The 22,611-nt window shown below is 45.9% G+C and overlaps 1 protein-coding gene across 1 annotated transcript in view; it reads right to left on the reverse strand.

Moving 5' to 3' along the window:
- Nucleotides 1-6,758: 6,758 nt before the first annotated feature.
- CDH5 (cadherin 5) overlaps nt 6,759-22,611 on the reverse strand; it is a 41,957-nt gene continuing 26,104 nt past the window's right edge. Inside the window, exons 7-12 of the mRNA XM_055412621.2 lie at nt 22,229-22,479; nt 18,606-18,748; nt 16,969-17,093; nt 16,502-16,610; nt 14,483-14,728; nt 6,759-12,394 (exon numbers count right to left, since the gene is read on the reverse strand). Coding sequence (XP_055268596.2) covers nt 11,880-12,394; nt 14,483-14,728; nt 16,502-16,610; nt 16,969-17,093; nt 18,606-18,748; nt 22,229-22,479 — 1,389 coding nt within the window. The 3' untranslated portion in view covers nt 6,759-11,879. The remainder of the gene's footprint in view (nt 12,395-14,482; nt 14,729-16,501; nt 16,611-16,968; nt 17,094-18,605; nt 18,749-22,228; nt 22,480-22,611) is intronic.

Below are 22,611 nucleotides of genomic sequence, written 5' to 3' on the forward strand. Positions count from 1 at the left end.
TTATGATTATACAGTGGAAGTGAGAAAGAGATTGAAGGGACTAGATCTGATAGAGTGCCTGATGAACTCTGGACGGAGGTTCATGACATTGTACAGAAGACAGGGACAAAGACAATCCCCGTGGAAAAGAAATGCAAAAAAGCAAAATGGCGGAGGCCTTACAAATAGCTGTGAAAAGAAGAGAAGCGAAAAGCAAAGGAGAAAAGGAAAGATATAAGCATCTGAATGCAGAGTTCCAAAGAATATCAAGGAGAGATAAGAAAGCATCAGCGATCTTATCAGCGATCTTCTTCAGCGATCAATGCAAAGAAATAGAGGAAAACAACAGAATAGGAAAGACAAGAGATCTCTTCAAGAAAATTAGAGATACCAAGGGAACATCTCATGCAAAGATGGGCTCAATAAAGGACAGAAATGTTATGGACCTAACAGAAGCAGAAGATATTAAGAAGAGGTGGCAAGAATACACAGAAGAACTGTACAAAAAACATCTTCAGACCAAGATAATCACAATGGCATGATCACTGAACTAGAGCCAGACATCTTGGAGGTTGTAAAGACCTCACCAGACCTACTCCCATAATTTACATTTTAAGATAACAGGATTAGCCAGAAGAGTTAATCCAGAGACTGCCCTCAGGCAGGATACATTATTGTTATATAATCCTTGTAAAGACCAGACCTACTCCCATAATTTACATTTTATGATAACAGGATTAGCCAGAAGGTTTGATCCAGAGACTGTCCTCAGGCAGGATACATTATTATTATATAATCCTAAGGAGTATAGCGGAGAAGGCAATGGCAAGCCACTCCAGTACTATTGCCTAGAAAATCCCATGGATGGAAGAGCCTGGTTGGCTGTAGTCCATGGGGTCGCTAAGGGTCGGACACGACTGAGCGACTTCACTTTCACTTTTCACTTTCACACGTTGGAGAAGGAAATGGCAACCCACTCCAGTGTTCTTGCCTGGAGAATCCCAGGGACGGGGGAGCCTGGTGGGCTTCCATCTATGGGGTCGCACAGAGTCGGACACGACTGAAGTGACTTAGCAGTAGCAGCAAGGAGTATAGAGGGAAAAAAAAAGGTTTGTCCTTTCTTCTTCCTTGAGGATTCCAGACCCCTCTCTCCTTGGGGACCCCTAGACTTCTTATCAACCTGCCTAGGAAATGACTCTCTCAAAAGGAATGATTGAAAGTGAAGTCACTCAGTTGTGTCCGACTCTTTGTGACTCCATGGACTGTAGCCTACCAGGATCCTCCGTCCATGGGATTTTCGAGGCAAGAATACTGGAGTGGGTTGCCAAAAGGTGTTATGCCCTGAGTCTGGTCCCGCCATACTGGTAGAATAAGACACTCGCAGCAATGCAAAAGCAAGAATGGGGTTTATTTCTAGCTCGAGCTAGGGTTCATGCCTCCTCCAGCTCAGTGGAGTGGGACAAGAGCCCCGAGCCCAGGTCACAGCGGTTTTTATAGTCTTAGATTACATAAGAACCTATTTTTGTTCAAAAGATCAAGCTGGCAGAAGCTCATTGGCCAGTTTATACGTGCGCGGGGGTTTTTCTGGGGGATTTCCCTTTTTCCTCTGATTGGCCTGATTTTTGGCGCTGGTGGGACTTTTCTAGGGAGAAGTTTCTTAATTTTGGCGCAGGCCGGATCTTCTTAGGGAGGAGTTTCTTTTAACTTAGCCTCCACCCTGTCTCCAGGAAATCCAAACTTAGGCCTAAGCAAAGTCTCAGGCCTATCATGGCTACTCAGATGTTAGGGCTCCTAACATCTCCCCCATTTTCTGTCGTTCAAATGGAGGAATCTTCCTCCGTGGGTAGAGTTTGATCCAGGGATCTTTATACAGCCTTACTCAAAACAATTCTAGTAATCTTTATTTAAAAACAATCTTATCTAAAATAGAGTAACTTTGGTTCTATGAGCAGCAAGCAGCAAGCTAAGTACAGAAGCAAAAATGCATTACAGGAGCATTAAGTTTTACATTAGGTTACAGCGTCTAATCTGAAATCACACCCATAATATCATTTTTCAGGATATCTGGGAAATAGTTATTTCCCAGGATGTCTGAACCATAGCTACTCTATTTTGACTTTTAATTGTAAAATTTTTTAATAGCCAAAGCAGATGTCACCATTAATGACGTCAGTGTTTTTCTAGGTATGAGAAGATGCAAGAATTGGAACTCATAAAACCTTTTTCTGAAAAGATCTAACTATCTGAAGGCCTGTTCTGCCAGTTTTTTCAGAGCACAGAGTGCCTCATTCCTGATTTTCACCCTGAACTTCTTTCAGGGGGTGTTGAAGGTCAGCAGCTTGCAATGGTCATGATGTAATCTTTGTAGAGGCAGCTGGCAAGTGCCAACTTCCAGTCAGCAGGGTCCCTTCATAGCCACACATCTGATCATGTGACACCATTACATGGCCATTGTGTCCCGTGGTGCTGGGAACGCTCATTCCCAGGTCTAGGGAAGCGATGGGCCACTCAGTGTGCTAAAATTGGACGAGGCCTTGCAAGTAGCAAAAGTCTCTGGACCACTGTCTTACTAGCCTCCTGGTCCAGGAAAATATTCCCTCTTGTTGCTTTTTCTCATACTCAGAGTCACATTATTACAATTATTGATCTCATATGGAACTGCATATCAGCATTATATCACAGGCTCAGTGAAACAAGTGACATAGAAAATAATATAGCCATAACTAGCAGTTATTTGGAGAAGGCAATGGCAAGCCACTCCAGTACTCTTGCCTGGAAAATCCCATGGACGGAGGAGCCTGGTAGGCTGCAGTCCATGGGGTCGCTACAAGTCAGACAAGACTGAGCGACTTCACTTTCACACATTGGAGAAGGAAATGGCAACCCACTCCAGTGTTCTTACTTGGAGTATCCCAGGGACGGGTGAGCCTGGTGGACTGCCGTCTATGGGGTCACACAGAGTCGGACACGACTGAAGTGACTTAGCAGCAGCAGCAGTTATTAGTAAAATAAGAATTATAAGTCAAGAACATTTATTAGATAAAGCCTGGTATACTCCAAGTCACCTGACTTCAATTGTTAAATGATTATAGCCTGGTGTTAATCTCCTGGTTGTACATTATGGAGCATCTGACCTTTATCTGAAGATTGGTTACTGAGATAAGCCTTAGAAACTAACCTAGGTTCAGTTCAGTTCAGTTCAGTCGCTCAGTCGTGTCCGACTCTTAGCGACCCCATGAACCACGGCACACCAGGCCTCCCTGTCCATCACCAACTCCCGGAGTTCACTCAAACTCATGTCCATCGAGTCGGTGATGCCATCCAGCCACCTCATTCTCTGTCATCCCTGTCTTCTCCTACCCCCAATCGCTCCCAGCATCAGAGTCTTTTCCAGTGAGTCAACTCGTCGCATGAGGTGGCCAAAGTATTGGAGTTTCAGCTTTAGCATAAGTCCTTCCAATGAACACCCAGGATTGATCTCCTTTAGAACGGATTGGTTGGATCTCCTTGCAGTCCAAGGGACTCTCAAGAGTCTTCTCCAGCACCACAGTTCAAAAGCCTCAATTCTTCGGCAATCAGCTTTCTTCACAGTCCAACTCTCACATCCATATGTGACCACGGGAAAAACCATAGCCTTGACTAGACGGACCTTGGTTGGCAAAGTAATGTCTCTGCTTTTTAATATGCTATCTAGGCTGGTCATAACTTTCCTTCCAAGGAGCAAGCGTCTTTTAATTTCCTGGCTGCAGTCAGCATCTGCAGTGATTTTGGAGCCCCAAAAAAATTGTTGGGTGGTCTGGGGTTTTGTTTGTAAATATCAGAGATTCAGCCTATCATTTTGAGGACAGTAGAATTTATGGTAAGGATTCTTAACCTGGGAGATGCCTGGAACCAGGGTGCTCAAGGATGGCTGCTCTTTCTGGCCTAAGAATCAGATTGCTCCAGGATTGACTAGGCAAAAGTGGGGTGCAACAGAGCTGGAGGGCTGAGTGTGGAGGGAGAGGCTCCTGGTGCATGAAGGGATAATGGGGTACACATCCAGGGCCAGCTCCTCCCACTAGTTGAGATTCTCCATGTCATCAGAGCTACTGGAGGTCACAGGTAACCTGTCTACTTGAGAAGGTGGGGAACCAAGTACTTGCCTTTCTTTTCCCATGAGAGACTGGCATGAGGGGAGATGCAGAGCAAGATGTGGGGCTGGGCCCTGTAGCCCCCTTTCTGATCTAGGTTCTGTCAAGGTCCAGGCCCCTCAGAACCAGAGGTGTATGTTAGGATACCCAGGTGTTCCATCTCAGGGATGCTGGAGGAGTCCTGAGCATGTGTTGAGGCCCTGCGCCCCCTAGTGGTCACTTTCTCCATTACTAGCACAATGGGCGTGGATGACGTTTCCTGCAGCCTTTAAGCCCCCAGATCTAGGGAAATCTATTGCAGATCCATACTTTCCTGGGAGCCAAAAGGCATGTGCTACTCCCAACTCTTTCTTAACTTGATGTGTGACCCTGGCCACTTTTTATTTCACAGAGCCTTCAGGTCGGCCAGAGGGGAGAGCTTAGGGCCTTCCCAGAAAGATAGAGTTCCAGAAAGATCCCTTTCTGGGTCTCATTTTGCATACATGAGTGCTCAGTCATGTCTGACTCTTTGCAACCCCATGGACTGTAGCCCGCCAGGCTCCTATGTCCATGGAATTCTCCAAGCAAGAATACTGAAGTGGGTTGCCATTCCCTTCTTCAGGGTCTCACTTTAGTCATCTGTGAAATGAGGAAAGTGATGCTGACCTCGTTTGACTTGAGGAAGGGCTCAGAACCTCTTTAGCTTCTGTCCCCTTTGGCCTGGTGGGAGGCCCAGAGTTGGCTGGAGCAGGTACATGCCGTGTGGTAAGCAGATTCCAGGGATCACTGGGTTTGTGCCCTTTCATGGCATCCACTAAAGGCTGATAATTGAGAGATTAGCTCTCTGGTTTCATGAGGATCACTGCTGCCACCTCAGGGTAAACAGGAGTCAGAATGTGGCAGGGGTGGCATCGTGCTCAGAGCCAGGCCCCTCTGGAAGGCTAGAGGGAGAGGGACTCCCTGATTTGGGAGTGCCTGGGAGACTTCTTGGAGCAGAAAGTAGTACACAGATCTCATGGGTCTCAGGGATTGGACAACTGTGAGTTCAGAGGGCAGACACTTCAAACAGGAAAACAGAGCTCAAAAACCAGTCTGAGGGGGTTACATCAGCAGGAATGCAGAATAAGGAAATCCTCTCTTCCATAAAAGCAATGAGAACACTGGGAAAAATGATCAAATTCAACCTTTTCAGAACTTTAGAAATTACCCAAAGGCTTCAAACAATCCAAGGAGTATTCATCGAAAACAAATGGCTAAGGGAATTCCCTGGCAGTCCAGTGGTTAGGAGTGGTCAGGACTCGGTGCTTTCACTGCCAAGGGCCAGGAACTGGTCAGTGAGCCAAGATCCCACAAGCCGCTTGGCATGGCAAGCAAAAGCAAACATCAACAATGAAACAAAAAAGGAAATGGCAAAAACCAAGTGGCTAAATTGTGGTAATAATAGTTAGCTTTGCAGTGTTTTAACTTGCCTTAGTCCCATCCACTTCTCTCTAGCCCAGCAGTCACCTTGAAACCCAATAGCTCCACAGCTGTAGTGAAAATCAGCAGCCTGGCAACCACTGGAAGGAGCAGAAGAGAATATAAACTCCTCCAAAGTTTAGTTCCTAGAGACCTGGTTTCTTTTGACCTATCTGGTGCTTCCTGAGGTGAGCTCCCTTGAAAGGTTGTGTTTATTTGACCCAACTTGAAGCTCGCTTAATGCAAACAAGTGGTTTTTTTTTTTTCTTTTTTTCCCCTGAGAGCATTTGTTGAAAATGATCGGTGATAGTCTTTTAACATCACAGTTGCCTTAGGCAGTGATCACAGGCAGGGCAAACAAGAAGCCGACCAAAAATTTTAAAGAAAACTTAAGCTATCCACAGAGGGCTTTGAAAAACTTTGGCATATTCCTAGGAATCTAAGAGGCCACTCATATGTGTAGTGCTGTGCACATTCTCAGGGAAGACCTGGGAAGGCCCTAAGCTCTCACCTCTGGCTAATCTTGAAACTCTGTGCAACAGAAAGTGAAGGCTAAGACAGACTTGTAAACTGTCTGCCTGAGCATTGAAGGAGTTCCCCAACACACACAAAGAACCCCTTGGCAAATGCTGAGAGACTTCTTCATTCCAGGCATTTAAGGGACTCTGTCCAGTCACTAACTGACTACTACCAAGGAGAATAGCATGTGGATGGTGACTGTAGCCAGGAAGTTAAAAGACGCTTGCTCCTTGGAAGGAAAGCTATGCCACACCTAGATAACATGTTAAAAAGCAGAGATATCACTTTGCTGACAAGGACCGTATTGTCAAAGCTGTGGTTTTTCCAGTAGTCATGTACGGATGTGAGAGTTGGACCATAAAGAAAGCTGAGTGCCAAAAAATTGATGCTTTTGAATTTTGGTTCTGGAGAAGACTCTTGAGAGTCCTTTAGACTTCAAGGAGATCAAACCAGTCATACCTAAAGGAAATCAATCCTGAATATTCATTGGAAGGAAGGACTATTGCTGAAGCTGAAGCTGCAATACTTTGGCCACTTGATGTGAAGAGCCGACACACTGGAAAAGACCCCTGATGCTTGGAAAGATTTAAGGCATAAGAAGTGGGCAGTAGAGGATGAGATGGTTAGATGGCATCACCAACTGAATGGACATGAATTTCAGCAGACTGGGTGATAGTGGAGGACAGGGAAGCCTGGCATGCTGCAGTCCATGGGGTCACAAAGAGTCAGACATGACTTACCAACTGAACAGCAACAGTCAAAGGGAGACTTCAGTAGCTACACACAACAAACGAAAGTCAATAAACAAACCGTAGCACTAAGAAAGCCTAGCAACAACAAACTCTGGTTTTCACAGTTGCCATATTGTATTATTTAAATATTTAATTTTCTACAACAATTATGACACGTCAAGAAATAAGAAAAATTGGCCCATTGACAGGAAAACAAGCAATCAACAGAAACTATCCCTAAAGAAACCCAAATGTTGATCTTATTAGACAAATACTTTAAGCCAGTTATTTAAAATATGTCCAAAGAACTAAAGGAAACCATGTCTAAAGAATGAAAGAGAAGTATGAGACCAATGTGTCATCAAATAGGGAATGTCAACAAAGAGGCTTTAAAAAGAACCAAATAGAAATTCTGGAGTTGAAAGTACAGCAAATGAAATAAAAATTCATTTGATGAGCTCAAGAGCAAATGTGAGTTGGCTGAAGAAAGGGTCAGCGAACTTGAAGATAGATAAAATGAGATAATCTAGTCTGAGGAACAGAAAGAAAAAAGAATAGAAATCTAGATATCCACAGGAAATTAGCAAGTATATTACCAAATGCATAATAGGAGTCCCAGAGGAGAGGAGGGCTTCCTTGATGGCTCAGATGGTTAAGCATCCACCTGCAGTGCAGGAGACCGGGGTTCGATACCTGGGTTGGGAAATCCCCTGGAGAAGGAAATGGCAACCCACTCCAGTATTCTTGCCTGGAGAATTCCATAGACAGAGGAGTCTGGCGGGCTCCAGTCCATGGGGTCTCAAAGAGTCAGACACAACTGAGCAACCAACATACACAGGGGAGAGGAGAGAGTGAGATAGGATATTTGAAAAAATAATGGCCTCACACTTCTCAAATTCGATAAAAATATTAATATGTACATTCAAGAAGTTCAGTGGATTCCAAGCAAGATCAACTCTAGAACCTATCCTGGGCACATCATAATGAGACTGTTGGAAATCACAGGCCGAGGGACTATTGATGGCAGCAAGAGAGAAATAATTGATCACGTAAAAGCTTCCTCAGTAAGATTAACAATCAACTTCTCATCAGAAGCCAGCGAGCTCAGAGGGCCGTGGGACGAAATTCAAAGGGCTGAAAGAAAAGGTATATCAACTATTAATTCTGTATCTAGCAAAACTACCCTACAAAAAAAAAATAAATGTGAAATCAAGTCTTCCCAGATAAAATGGAGGGATTCTTCACTAGAAGACTCTCCCTACAGAAAATACTAAAGGGATCATTCGGGCGGAAGTGATAGACAGTAGACAGTAATTTGAATTCACATGAAGAAATGAAGATCGGTGATAAAAGTAAAGATACAGGTAGGTATAAAAGACAGTATGTATGTAGTTTGTAATTCTTTTTTCCCCTCCTATAGGATTTAAAAGACAACTGCATAAAGCAACAAATACAAATCTGTGTTGTTGGGCATACATGTCTGTGTGCCTGTAATATCCGCAACAGTGACACCACAAAGGAGGCGGGGAGGAAGTGGAGACAGGAGGGGCAAGGTTTTGTCCACAGCTTAAATTGAGTTGGTACAAATTTTACCTGGATTGCTCTAAGTTAAGAGTTAAGGTTTTAAGTATAATCATTAGGAGGACCACTAAGAAAATATCAAAAAATACAGTAAAAGAACTTGCAGGAGAATTAAAATACTACACTAAGAGATATCTGTTTAAGTAAAAGGGGCAGTAACGGGATAACAGGAACGACAAAGACGAGACACAGAGAACAAATAGGAAAATGACAGACGTAAGTCCTGCCTTACGAGTAATCACAGTAAATGTAAAAGGATTAAATGCTTCAGTATCCGAGACTGGTAGGGATGGATAAACTGCCATGATCCAACTATGTTTTGTTCACAGAAGATACACTTTATATTAAAAGACAACATTGCAGAGACCGGTAGGATGGATAAACTGCCACGATCCAACTATATTTTATTCACAGAAGATACTTTATATTAAAAGACACAAATAGGTTGAAAAGGAAAGGATAGGAAAGATATACCACATAAGTTCAATAAGTAAGTTCAGTCGCTCAGTCGTGTCCGACTCTCCGCGACCCCATGAATCACAGCACGCCAGGCCTCCCTGTCCATCACCAACTCCCGGTGTTCACTCAAACTCATGTCCACAGAGTCGGTGATGCCATCCAGCCATCTCATTCTCGGTCGTCCCCTTCTCCTCCCGCCACATAAACAGTAACCAAAAGACAGCTGGAGTGACTGTACTAATATCAGACAAATCAGACTTTAAAATAAAAATTGTGACTACATACAAAGAGGTATATTTTATAAAGCTAAAAGGGCCAGTCCATCAAGAAGAAGATATAACAATTATAAGCCTATATGCCTCTAACAACAGAGACCCAGAATACATGAAGCAAAAACTGACAGAATTGAAGGAAGACATACAATTCAACAGTACTAACTGGAGATTTTAGCACTAAACTTTCAATAACATTTAAATACTAGCAAGAAAGAAGATCAATGTGGAAACAAAAGACTTGAACAACCCTAACATACCACTATAGAACACTCCATCACAACAGGAGAATACATACTCCTCTCCAGTGCATGTGGAACATTCTTCTGGATAAACTATATGTTAGGGTATAAAACTAGTATAAATTTACTAGTTTTAAATCATAAACTTTACAAGGATTTAAATTACAAAAATTCTCTGACCACAGTGGAATGAAATTAGAAATCAATGATGGAAGGAAATTGGAAAATTCACTAATATTTGGAAACAATACATTTCAAATAACTGATGGATCAAGAAATCACAAAGGAAATTATAGCAAAATTGGAATTAAGACATATTGACCCCCTGAGAACTTCAAGAAGTAGTGTTTACCCAGAGCACAGTTTGCAAAATGCCATCCCTGAGAGACACACTGCCCAGGCCCTGCTGGCAGGGGTAAAGGAGCCAGGGGCCTTGGTGAAGTGAGTTTCATCTCTCACCTCCCCAATTCAAGTCCTAGGTCTGGCAGGGAGGCTTTGTATTCTCGTTTTTGATTTCCAGGCAGGACCTCAATGTTGGGGTTCACACATCCGAGTGAAGTGCCAGCTGCTCAGTCGCTGTTGTTAGCCAGCTAATTAGAGATTGATTTCCTCTCTCACTGCTGATTTATCTCACTCACCTGGTCCATTTGCCACTCGGAAAAGGTGTGGCAGCTCAGCTGCCAGAGGCCCTGCCTGTTGTGTAGAGGCAGGGTGACTGGGGGGCATGTGCAGGCTGAGCGAAGGCATGGGCCTCTGGGAGGAGACCAGTCACTTTCCTACAGTGTGTGTCTGAAATCCTGACTGCAAGTGTCACCTTGCGCTCTGGATTCCTCTGATGATGGTGCTGGTGGTGGCAAGTATGTGCTTCCATTTCTCACGAGCTCACTTAGCTCTAGAAAGAGACGTATTTCAAGATTTTTCTTTATTTAGTTATTAAAAAAAATACAGTATGTTCTATGCACCAGTGTAGCCTGTATATATATATATATACTATATGATATAGACTATATATATATAGTCATTATTAGTAGAGCAATTACTACAATGATAGGAAACAGATGGTTACAGGAATTTCTTGATCCAACGAAAAAACCCGAAATAAAATTGTTAACCTAAATAGCAACCTCCTAATTATGCAAATACCCTTATTCTATATGTCTGTGAGAGCTAGAAAAGTGTTAAGTATTATTAGTATAAAAAATATAAAAAGACTAGTTATTAGTTGAAGATTAAAAGTTAGTATGATCTACAGTCCCCTGGATTGAGGGGCCTTGCCCACAGCAGGAGCCTTGGTCCATGACAGGGGGTGAGCTGGAGAGTTTGCCTCCTTCCTCCCCTCCCCCTCCTGATTAGTGATGCCCCTTCCCCAAGATGTGTTTGCGGTGGAAAGTTCCATATGTGGCCGACAGTGGAAGAGACATAGGTGACCACACGACTTGAGCAGGGGCCTTGCCTTCCGCAGGGAGGGGGCCCTGCTGGGGTTCCCTGAGATGTGGCAGCAATGAGGTGTGAAGACAAACGGCACGGCTCTGTTGTGCAGTCATGGGTCACATCCTAAGTGCTGCTACGCCGAGAGATCAAGAGTAGATGGAAAGAAAGAAAAAAGGAGCATGAACGAGTGACCAGGAGAGATGGGGAGACGTCTTTTGCTCTGGGATCACCTGCCCTGCTTCCCAGGCAAAACTGGAGGGGTGTCATGAGTCTCAAATAGGGGTCACAGTGACTCCCAGCCCCTTCCGGAGGGAGTGGGTGTGAAGGTGGCCCTCCCCCTATAATCTGTTGTCACACTTGGTCTCCACTGCTCCTCCAGGGAGAATTCACAGTTGCTTCAGAGTTTATCAAGCTACTTCCCTGACCTTGGGTGGATTTTCAATACACAGTACAGCACAGTTACAGGTACGGCGGGCCAGCGAGGTCACCTCGGGACCCAAGGCTGGGAGATGTCAAGAGGCCCTTCCTCTCTCTCTTGACAGGCCTGGGGAGAGGCTGAGGAATGCGGGGGTACTTGGGAGTGTGTGAGGAAGCTGAGGTGGGACAAGCGTGATGGGTGGTCCCAGTCTGTGGTAGGACAGGGCTACAGAGAGTCTTGCCCCATGGTCATGCTGTCCAGCCTTTGGCCTCCAGGCTGACAGGCACCAGGGCCTCCCCAGCCTCCCCAGAGGGTTCAGGGACCTCAAGGAAAGACCCCCATCCCAACCCCTGTGGCAACAGAGTATCAGCTGCTTTGAGGGGACAGAGTCTTTGAGTTGGACCTGTGATTCCAGGTGACAGGGTTATATGGCTGTCTCAACCCAGACAGCATACCAGCCTTGATTTTCCAGCATTTGGGGAGCAGCCATGGCTGAAATATGTTCCTGGATGTTTCAGGAACTTGGATTTTGCCAACCAAGGTGGTGAAGTCTCTGCGACCTGCGAGGAAGGGCTGTTAGGCTGGGACAGGAGTGCTACTATTGGAGGCCTCGATGCCTCGTGTCCGACTAGCCTGAGCTGCAAGTGGTCTGAGTCCCAGGCCCAGAGGCCCGTGACCCCCTAATACACCAGCTCCTCCTGGGGGTCCGAGCCATACAGCTCGGCCAGCATCTTGAACCTGGGTCCCCAGTCGTTGAGAAAGTCGTAATCAATGTCCGAGTCCGAGGAGTCGGTGCCCAGGGAGCTGAGGGACTCGGCGATGGACTCGGCGCCCTCGTAGCCGTAGATGTGCAGCGTGTCGTAGGGTGGGCCGCCGCCGTCGTGGTCCGCCTCGGCCTTCTTCACCCCGATCATTGCGGCCATCTCCCCTGGCGCGTGCGCCCCGGGCGCGTGCCGAGGCGGCTTCTGCACCTGCGCGTAGAGGGACGGCCGCGCGTCCAGTGCCGGGCGCGGGGGCTTGGCCCCGCCGTGGCGCGCTGAGTTGAGCACCGACACGTCGTAGCTGGTGGTGTCCATCTCGCCACCGCCCTCCTCATCGTAGGTGACCAGCTGCTCGTGGATCTCCGGCACGCTCTTGCCATGGGCGCGGGCCTGCTTCCGGAGCCGCCTCCGCAGAATGATGAGGAGGGTGATCACTGCGGTCAGTGAGCCAGAGCCGGTCAGGCCGGGCGGAGGCTTCCCCCCGCTCCCACCTCCCAGCTCCACCTGCTCCCTCCCCTCCTCCCTGGGCTACCCCAGCTCCCAGTGACACCTGGGCCAACACAGAAGCTTTGGTTCCGTCTGGACTCAGGGTGGGTCCACCCTCAGCACCCTCACTCCCAGCCCAGAGTCATGTCCATCCCACCCTACCCCAGGGTATGATCCTTGTTGGTGTCACTGGCCACAGCAGGGATGAGAGGAGAGGAACACGGTGGGCCTCCTCTCAAGTTCATTTTCTCCTGCCACTCTCCTTCCCATCTAACTGCATCCTCAATTCCTCCCACCTCTTAGCACTGTGACAAATTCTCTGTCTCTGCAAAGGCCAGGAGGCCAGAGGTTGGGGCAGAAGAGGGGAAAGATGGAGTTGGAATTTGGGGTGCCAAGATTCTGAGCCATGATGAAGATGCTGGGTCATAATGGTGCTGGTGGACATGGCAGCCGTTGCAGTGGCAGCAGCCACTCTTGCACACCTACTGTGTACATTCTGGCATGGTGGTCGCACGTTTTCATGTTCTATTACTCAGTTCAGTTCAGTTCAGTCACTCAGACATGTCCGACTCTTTGCGACCCCATGAACTGCAGCACGCCAGGCCTCCCTGTCCATCACCAATTCCCAGAGTCCACCCAAACCCATGTCCATCGAGTTGATGATGCCATCCAACTATCTCATCCGGTATTATTATCCCATTTTACGTAAGTGGACTGATCTCAGAGAAGCTGAGTCACTTGCCCAGAGTCCCATGATCAGTGGGAAGGCAGTGGTGTGATGTTGGCCCTGCTCAGAGCTCTGAGGGGTGTGACTGCATAAGGGTTGCTAGCCCTAGGAGGGGTGGACCATGTCGGGCAGAGAGCTCCTGGAAGTAGGCCCAGAACATCCCTAGACTCTGTCCTTCTAGCCTGGAGATACTTAACAAACTGTTAATAGGCAAGCCAGGATGGCCCTCTGAGTCAGTTCCCTTATCTGTAAAATGAAAGTGATGACTCCTCTGCTGTTTACATCTGATAAGGTGGCTGAGAGGTTAAGTGCAATTCTGTGTGTGGTGGGGATGCCAGTATCATCATTATTACAGATTTTTATTGAGAGAGGAATGTCAGTCTGGACTCTATGCCACAGAAGGGGGGCTCTGCCAGGGGGCCTCTCAGGGGAGCCACTGGCAGGAAACGCCTGGAGCAGATAATGTGGGTGCTTTACTGTGTCCCCGGTCCTGTCACTGTATTGCGCAGGGTGACCTCTGACCACCCAAGGGCTTCCTCTGGACGGCTGGCTCCTGCCCCAGGTAAAGAGCAGGAGGAGCCCCAGTTATCTGCTGGTGGGTGTTGGTGGACGAACATGACTGTGAGTGCTGCTGCCCAGTCCCCAGGGAGAAGAAGCTCCAGTGACCCGTGGTGGCAACTTGTGTGACAACCTGCCCTTCACCAGCTGCCTCCTTTCCCCATCAAAACTCCCACTCTTCCTTCTGGGCCTTCCTGGAACCACTTCTCAAATAAATTACGTGTACCCCAATCCTTTTCCTGGGGTCTGCTTCCTGGAGAACCTACACTGAGGCTAGGTCTAAAATGCCCCTAAAATTTCTGAGTCCCAAACAAGGGGGAAAAAAAGAGAGATCAAGGCTGGAGGAATCCTAAAGAAAGAAAGCCCTCCCTGCTCCCAGTGATAATTTAAACTAGAAATTTTACACTTCCCATTTCTCTCCAAAAGAGAGACTGGATTCTCTTTTTTTTCAAAAGAGATTTTATATAAATAAGTACCTGGAACAGTGCCTGGCACACAGTAAGTGCTCAAAATGTGTCAGTTGAATGACTGAATGTTATAGAAAGTATTTTAAATTGGGGAAGGGGTCTTGAGTCCCACCTCCTCCTCCCGTCATCCACTCCTACCCTTTGGCACCCAGGGAGGTGGACCTTACACCCGGCGCAGGGCTGCACTTTGGGCTGAAAGCAGCAGGGTTGGGCCTGGATCCCTGGCCTCCTCCGTCTCCCCTGCAGTCCCCTCACCATCCCCTCCCATCTGTGTGGGCACTGACCTGTGATGGTGAGGATGCAGAGGAAGATAGCGACCAGCGCCTGGATGCTGATGCCCACCTGGGCGGCCACCTCCTCGCACAGGGTGAACTCGCCGTGCTCGTTGCACTTGCACACGGTCACGTGCAGCATGCTGGTGCCCGTGAGGCTTGGCCTCCCGTTGTCCGAGATGAGCACGGGCAGGTGGTGGACCTTGGTGCGCTCCCGGTCAAAATACCCGTACTTGACTATGATGTTGGCTGTGTTATCTGGAAACACCAAGGCCTCGGAGTCAGGCGCCGCTGTCTGGAGGGCCCATTCTCTCATCGACACCTACAGTGTGGCCCGCCTCCTCCAGGAAGCCCTCAGTAACTGTGCCAGCTCATGTGCTGCCTGGGTCATGTGTCTGCTCTTTATACCCCTGCCTTGTGTTTTAGCTATTTGAGGGCAGGTCTGTTCCTCCAGAGAGGGGATGTTTTGGGCAGCTGCTTCGATTTGGCCTCTAAGAAGGATTTGGCCAGTACTTAAAATCCTTGCTTTTTTGTTTCTATGGATAACTGAAATACCTGACCCCTAACTCTACTTCAGTAAGAGGGAACTCTCAGTTAATTAATGCATTGTTTCAAGCTTTTATGAACAATCGGGAAAACAAAATTTAAAAAGCACCTGATTCTCTTAGCATCAGGCTAACTTCTAAGGCTGTTTTTGCTGTCCCTGAAAATGCATTAGAAAGTAAGAACAATGCACAGGTCCCCTGCGGCACTGGGAGAATGATTACAGTTGTAATTGAGGATTCCCTGGGCAGGCTGGAATTGGGACTGTGCTTTGGCCCAAATATTGGCTCTCCCTCTGAGCTCCAATCAGTCCATGTACAGAATTCCCCAGGGAGATTTTTGAACATGTTGATTTTCAGACCCCACCCCACCCACCTCCCCTCTACTCCTCCTTCCTTCTTTTCCCCCCTCTCCTTTTCTGAACTTCTGATTCAGTGGCTCTGGGCAGAGGCCAGGAAAATGTGTCTTTTACTGGCTCCTGGGAGGTTGTGATGGTCAAAGGTGCAGGGACTCCCTACTCCAGGTTTTATGTAGCTACACGGGTGGGGTTGGCATTCTCAGGCAGCCAAAAGCAAAGGCGGCCGCCTTATAGATTTCAAATGGAAGCCAATTACGTTTCATTATTAAGTGGCCATCTCTATTGTAATAGAAAATAATAACAGTATGGCCACTGAGACTGTATGAGAGAAATTAGAGATTTCTTGCTATACTCATTTAATATTGTAGCAGGACATTCATGTTATAAGTGAGTCTGAGACCCGCAAGCTTTTCTCCACCCCATTCTGGAGGAAGGATTGCTCTCTTTAGACCCAAGGGGGATTTTCTATGTTTTTTTTTCTGAGGAAGGTGCAGAGAGCATGGAAGCCTGTCTGTTCTTGGCTGGAATCCAGCCAACTCAGCCTCATCACTCCGGGAAGCACATACTCATCAGAAGCTCTGATTGGCCACTGCTGATGTCACAGGACTCTGGGATGTGACTGGTGGACCAGATCCCGTCCTGAGGACACCTGGTGTTAAGTAGTCATTGTGGCCAAATCAAAACACTGTATTCTTGGCATTTTGGTTTCAAATGTCCCATTTTGGCTCTTTGGGAGCAACCTCAAAGTTCCATGTCATAGAGTAATTTGCAATTGTACTGACCACAGAGGTCCCATGGGAAGGAGTCCCTTAGTTAGTTTGTGAACCAGGCTGTCTACACCTTATATCTATTCGGTGCCTATTCAGTGACCTGGGCACCTTAAGGGAAAAGACAAGGCTATGTGGACTTGGCAGTGTGGCCAGGGTGGCTCTGACCATTGCACAGACCAATAAGGTATGTGGTGGGTGGTATACAGCGTCTTGGAACTTGATAGCCCCAGGGAGGGCACCTGATTCATTGGCTTAGTCCTTGACCCTGGCATCTCAAGACTCAAATAACTCCATCTCTGATGGCCACCTCCCCCCAACCCCACCCACTCCAAGAGCCAGGCTGACTGCTTCGAGGCGCACCGTGATTATCAATGAGGGTGAAGTTGCTGTCCTCAGTGCTCAGGGAGAACTTGAACTTCACATCTCGTGGTGTTATATCCTTGTCTGTTGCCGAGATTTGCATGACCAGCTGGAGGGTGGAAGACGGGGGATGGTCAGTGGTGGTGTTGAGCTGGCTGGGGTTTCAGTGATGGTGAGGGACTTTGGGTTTAGATCTGACTGTGGCTTCCTCTCACCTGTAACACTAATCTCAATGGTCTCCAAAAAGTCACTCTTTCTACCACCCACCTCCCCACCAGTCTGCTCACTGCACATTCTCTCTGAGCCTCAGTTTCACCGTCTGTAGGGGGAATGTCATCTTTTCTCAAGGCTGTTGTACAGGTTACATTAAGCTCATGAAGTGTCAGCTGAGTGTGACCGGGAGGTGCTGCCCCTTTGGTCTGACCCAGGCAGGCACTGCCTCACCCTCCCACCTGAGCCAGACTCACCTTGCCCTGGGGGGCGTTCTCACACACTTTGGGCTCATAGGGCTTGGCAAACTCTGGGGCGTTGTCATTCTCATCCATAACTTCAACGTGGACCTGCACAATGGATTCTTTGCCCGTAGGAGTCCCTGCAGGAGAAAGGACTCGTCACTACAGTGGACTTAGCAGATGTCAGCCCTGAGATTAGAAGGTATATTGGTGGGAGTCCTGGAGGGGTGCGCTTTTTTCTGGAAGAGGGGGCTGTGGACATTTAGAAGGAAGGCCAGGCATGGCATTCTGGATGAAAGGAACAGAAGAGGAAGCAGGGTAAAGCCTCATGCATAAGGATATTTGCTAGAGAATTACTTGTATGAATCAAAAAGAGAAACAACTTAAGTGTATTTTTAAAGGTTTTAATTAAATCAATTAAGTAATTATTAAATCAATGCAGTAATATAAGTGATCAAGCCAATTTAAATAAATAAACTACAGAATAATTGAAAAGGTAAACAGTCTGTATGAAATTGCTTTAATAAACAGGGCCAGTTTAAAAGAATGGACCATGTGGCTGTTTGCAATGCCCATGTAAATTACATTTTAAAAGTTGTAATCTCTTTCATAAAGACATTTTAGTACCATGAGAAAATAATTCTGGAATAGGGTTAAGTAAAACTTCAGGATATTATGATTTCACTTGTATAAAATGACAGAAAACAGACCAGAAGAAACACACTAGAGTGCTAACGGTAGCTATTGATGTATGGTGGGGTTATGGCGGGGGGATACTTTTCTTCTTCTTTTTTGTATTTTCTGTATTTTAAAATGCACAGTAAGCTATTACTATAAGATTTAAATGTATGAGTGAGATTATATGGGGAAGAAAGGGGCAAAGATTGATCTGGAAAGCACTCAGAAGTCTATTGAAGTTGGCCTGGCTGCCATGTGGGGGACATGCTGCCAGCAGGAGGCAGGGACCCTCCTGGGTAGCACCAGTTGCACTTTGGCCAAGTCACCCCCATTGGTCTCTGGGAAGGGTGGGGAATGTTGATTCTTCTCCTGGAGAGCAGTTGTGTTTTTTTCATATAGGCTAAGAATGCAAAGCTCCAACACCTGCCTTTCCCTCTGGCAACAGTTACCCTACTTTCTGGAGACTCTAACAATCTTAGAGTTGGCAAGTGCTTCAGATTTTGAATTCAACCCACTAACTGGCACATAAACAGTCTCCAAAGCAGCCTTTCCCAAACGTCCATGATAATAAAATCACACGGCACTTGTTCAGTGCACATTCCCTGCTGTTTCTGACTCTCTGGACTAGGACCTCCAGAGAGGCATCTGAGAAAAGAGGTGACTCATGTGATTCCCATCACAGGGACACATGGCAGCCTGTTTTGGAACAGTGCTTCCTAAACTGTAGTGTGCATGAGATTCTGACTCAGTCTGGGGTTGGGGCCTGCCATTTTGCCTTCTAACAAAGTCTCCGGTGACGTGGATACAGCTGGTCCATCTACACTTGGGGATAGAGGCACTGTAGCATCCCAGCCAAGTGGTGCATCAGCAGTGTTTATAGTACTTCTGGAGGCCTCAAATGACAGTTTATGCCAATTTTAAAAGAATGAGGAAAAGAGAAGAGCCCAGGTCCTCTGGCAAAAGGGGCCACTCACCACTAAGATCCACTTCTTTGGCCTCCACTGTCAGGTTGTACCAAGGGTACATTTCTCTGTCGAGTTCTTTGTCATTGTAAATATCCCCTTTCTTGGTTATTCCGAAGAACTGGCCCTTGTCACTGGTCCTGCGGATGGAGTACCTGTCCAGGGGAAGGAGTTTCAAGGGATTTCATGGCTTTGCATTGTTCTTTGTGGAGTCCAGACTCCCAGAAGGACAGACGAGGCCCTTTAGGATCTGTCCCTTGCATCACCCCCCACCCTTCTCTCACTGCTCATTGCACCTGACCACCCAGAGAGAGTCAGAGTAGTGAGATAATCTTTTTGATCCGGGCACTGTTGAGATCACTGGGATGAGGGTGGACCCTGAGACTCGATCCACAGTATCTTTAGAGTCGAAGCAGGTGGCACTGTAGTCAGCTTTACTTCAGCTTGAATTGGATTTTGTGATTAATGAAAAGATATTTGGGTAAGAGCCAGGAAGAAATAAAAAAAAGGAACCAGAAGAGGTAAAAAGTGATTGAAAGGAAATTAAATTTGTGAAGTAAAAATTTGAAAAGTTCTTAAGAAAAAAAGGCATGAAGAGAAGAAAAGAGAGATGAAAAAATCCATAATGTTCCAGATATATTTTTTCTAATACTACTGAACTGAACTGAAGGAAAATTCCAGAACAAAGAGAACAGAAGAAATAACAAACAATGTAATAAAAGAAAACTTCTTGATCTGAAGAAAGACCCATGTTTATACATTAAAACAGGTCATTGATATCAGGTATAGTGGAAAAAAGATCAATATTTAGCTATATTCTGATGATACTTTGGAATTTCAGGGGTATGTAAAAAAATTGAAGAGAGTCCAGATGGAAAAAATACATTCTTATAAAGAAAGAGAAATCAGACTTAATCCTAGACATTTGCACAATGTTAAGGGCTAGAACACATTGATAATATTTTTGATTTGTAAATATGAAAGAACTCAGGAAGTATATCACCCACAATATGGGTCCTGAAAAACTTTTTGTGAAAACTCACTTCATCTAAGAAATGTCTCAAAGTAAAAAATCTGGCTTGGGAGGAATTAAATGGAAATTGTTGATTTCTTTATCATATATAGGAAAGCAGTGGTGGTGGTGGTGTGTGTGTTTGAGAGAGATTTATAAGTAGAAAATATTGGTCCAGGAAACCAGTTTAAGTTTTACAGATAGAAATAAATGTCACTGGCAGAAGTAAAAATGCATATATTCCATACAAATACCTAGGAGAAAAAAATATGAAAAAAATAGACTACAACAAAGATGGGGAAGAGAAAAAAGTCATTAATTTTGAGAAATAGATAATGTAAAACAGGCTAAAAGAAATAAGATCAAACTCATCATTTATGATGAAAAATGTCAACAGGTTAAACATGAAGCCTCTCAGTTTCTATTGAAAAGCAAAGCCATCTGCATTCCAGTTTCAGGAGACAACTTAAATGCCGAATGTCCTAGAAATATTAAAAGTAAAGATTGGGGCTTGATGGCTCAGTGGTTAAGATTCTGCTTGCCAATGTAAGAGACATGGGTTTGATCCCTGGTCTGGGAAGATCCCACATGCTGCTAAACAACTAAGCCCATGTGCCACAACTCTGAGCCTGTGCTCTAGAGCCTGCGAACTCTGATTACTGAAGTCCTTAAGCTCTAGAGCTTATGCTCTGCACGCAACAAGGGAAACCACTGCAGAGGCCCACTCACAGCAGCTAGAGAGCAGCCCCTGCTTGCCACAACTAGAGAAAAGCCTGTGCAGCAGTGAGTACGCAGCACAGCCAAATAAATAAATAAATACAATTATCTATAAAAAGAGCAAAGGTCGGAAGATTTCAGGCGAACATCAGTAACCTGAAAGCAGGACTGACAAACCTTACATCAGGCAACATGGAGTGGAGGACAAAATATTTAAGCAGGATAAACTGGGTAATGTCATAGGATGAAAGAGACAAGCCATAATGAAGGTAAAATAATTATAAGCCTTTGTTAACTGAATAGAAAAATTTAAAATACATAAAGCAAAAGCTTAGATGTTACAGAGGAAAATGGACAAAAGGACAGTTGCGTTACACCACAGAACACGTTAAAACCAAAAAGTGCCCTACCACTTGTAAATGAAAAAAGAGTCTCTTAAATAAACCATTGGATCAGTGAAGAAATAAAAATTGTCGTTACAGACTATTTAAAATAGAATGGCTATGAAAACAGTCATCCCCAAACTTATGAGATGTGGTCAAAAGGGAGGGACACATTTGTCCTTAATAGAGCGTTAACTCTCCCCAAACTCATACGCAAACACAATTCTCATTAGAATTCTAATGCTTTTTATAAAACTCAAGAGTTTTATGGTTCACAAGAAAGAACGGATGTTTGAGAATGCATTAAAGTTATATAAAGTGAAAAAATACTTGGGGGGGGACTTGCCTTATACATACCAAGTTTTAGTATAAAGCTGCTACAGTAAAACAGAATGACTTTGCTACAGAACAAAGGATTCAAAAGTAGATTCAGGGATATACAGGAACTCAGTAATGTAACAAAGGTAGAAAATGATGACTTATTTGATTAATGGTGCTGGCACAGTTGGCTACCAGCTCTGGAAAAAAATGAGACTGTGTGAATTTCATACTCTCAAATGTTATGTGGCCCTAGAAAGTATGGGCTGGAACTACATCTTTTGTCACAGAGGGTAGAGGTGCCTAGTTGAGATGGAGGAACAAGTAGTGATGAAATGGTCATAATTGTTGTTTCGTTGCTAATTCACATCCAACTCTTGGCACTATGGACTGTAGCCCACCAAACTCCTCTGTCCATGGGATTCCCCAGGCAAGAATACTGGAGTGGGCTGCTATTTCCTTCTCCAGGGGATCTTCCCGACCCAGGGATTGAACTTCCATCTCCAGCATTAAGAGGTGGATTCTTTACCCCTGAGAAACTAGGGAAGCTGAAATGGGCATACTATGATCCAGAAAAAATTTAAAACGATCAGAGCCCTGAAACAAATGACAAATCCACCATAAATGTCTGTAGGTGTTTGTGTGCTCATGAAGAAAGGCGTGATAGGATCACAGCACACCATGAACATGAGTTGTCTGGAAGTCAGGGTTACTGATGCTTTCTTTGTAGATCTTGGTGTTGTTTCATTGTGTGAAATAAACTTATTCCTTTTGTGGTTTTGGGAAGACACATATAATGAAACATATTTAGTGAAGGGGTTTCACATATGTCAAGTTGGTTGTCCTGTTGACCATCAGATCTCCCTAGATGGGACCTGTGGGAACCTGTACCTCCCCTTCAAGGTAGAGCAGACAATGGGCAGCTGAATACTGGAATATTGGAATAATAATAATAATGAAATAATACTGGAATAATGGCCAGGACCATGCTAGGTGGGTATATGGGCAGGACAAGATTATACCTGGCCACGTGGGTTAGTGGAAGAGCTTGGGCTTCTTGTCCTCCCCCAGTCCATGCCCAGTGTCCATGCTGGGAGCAGCCAGTTTCCCCCTTGGCATCCTGGGCCCAGCCCAGCTGAGGTAAGAACCTTGGTGCCAGGGTGTAGCCATGATCATCACCGTCCTCACAACCTCCATCCTCTTACCTGATGTCCCGTTGAGCAGCATCAGGGTCCTTGGCCAGCACCGAGCCAATCAGAGGCTTCTTCTGGTTCTCCTGCAGCTGGAAGTGGTAAAAAGGCTGCTGGAAGATGGGGGGCTCGTCCACGTCTGTGACGTTGATGATGACACGGGCGATGTTCTTGGGGGAGGTGCTGCCCAGGTAGCGGAGGTCAATGGTGGGGTCCGTGGCCTCGATGGTGAAGCTGTATTGCCGGATGCGTTCATAGTCCAGGGGCTGTGGGAGGAAACAGTGTGGTGAGCTCCTGCTCTGAACCAGGCCCTGCACGGTAGCGCTGGGATGACACCTGTTTAACAGATGAGGGGCCTGTGGCCTGGCTGTCTTCAGCTTCGTCCTGACCTTGGCTCT

Source organism: Moschus berezovskii, chromosome 22 (assembly GCF_049115385.1).
Source record: "Moschus berezovskii isolate FMDL1 chromosome 22, NW_MosBer_1.0, whole genome shotgun sequence".
Classification (NCBI taxonomy): domain Eukaryota; kingdom Metazoa; phylum Chordata; class Mammalia; order Artiodactyla; family Moschidae; genus Moschus; species Moschus berezovskii.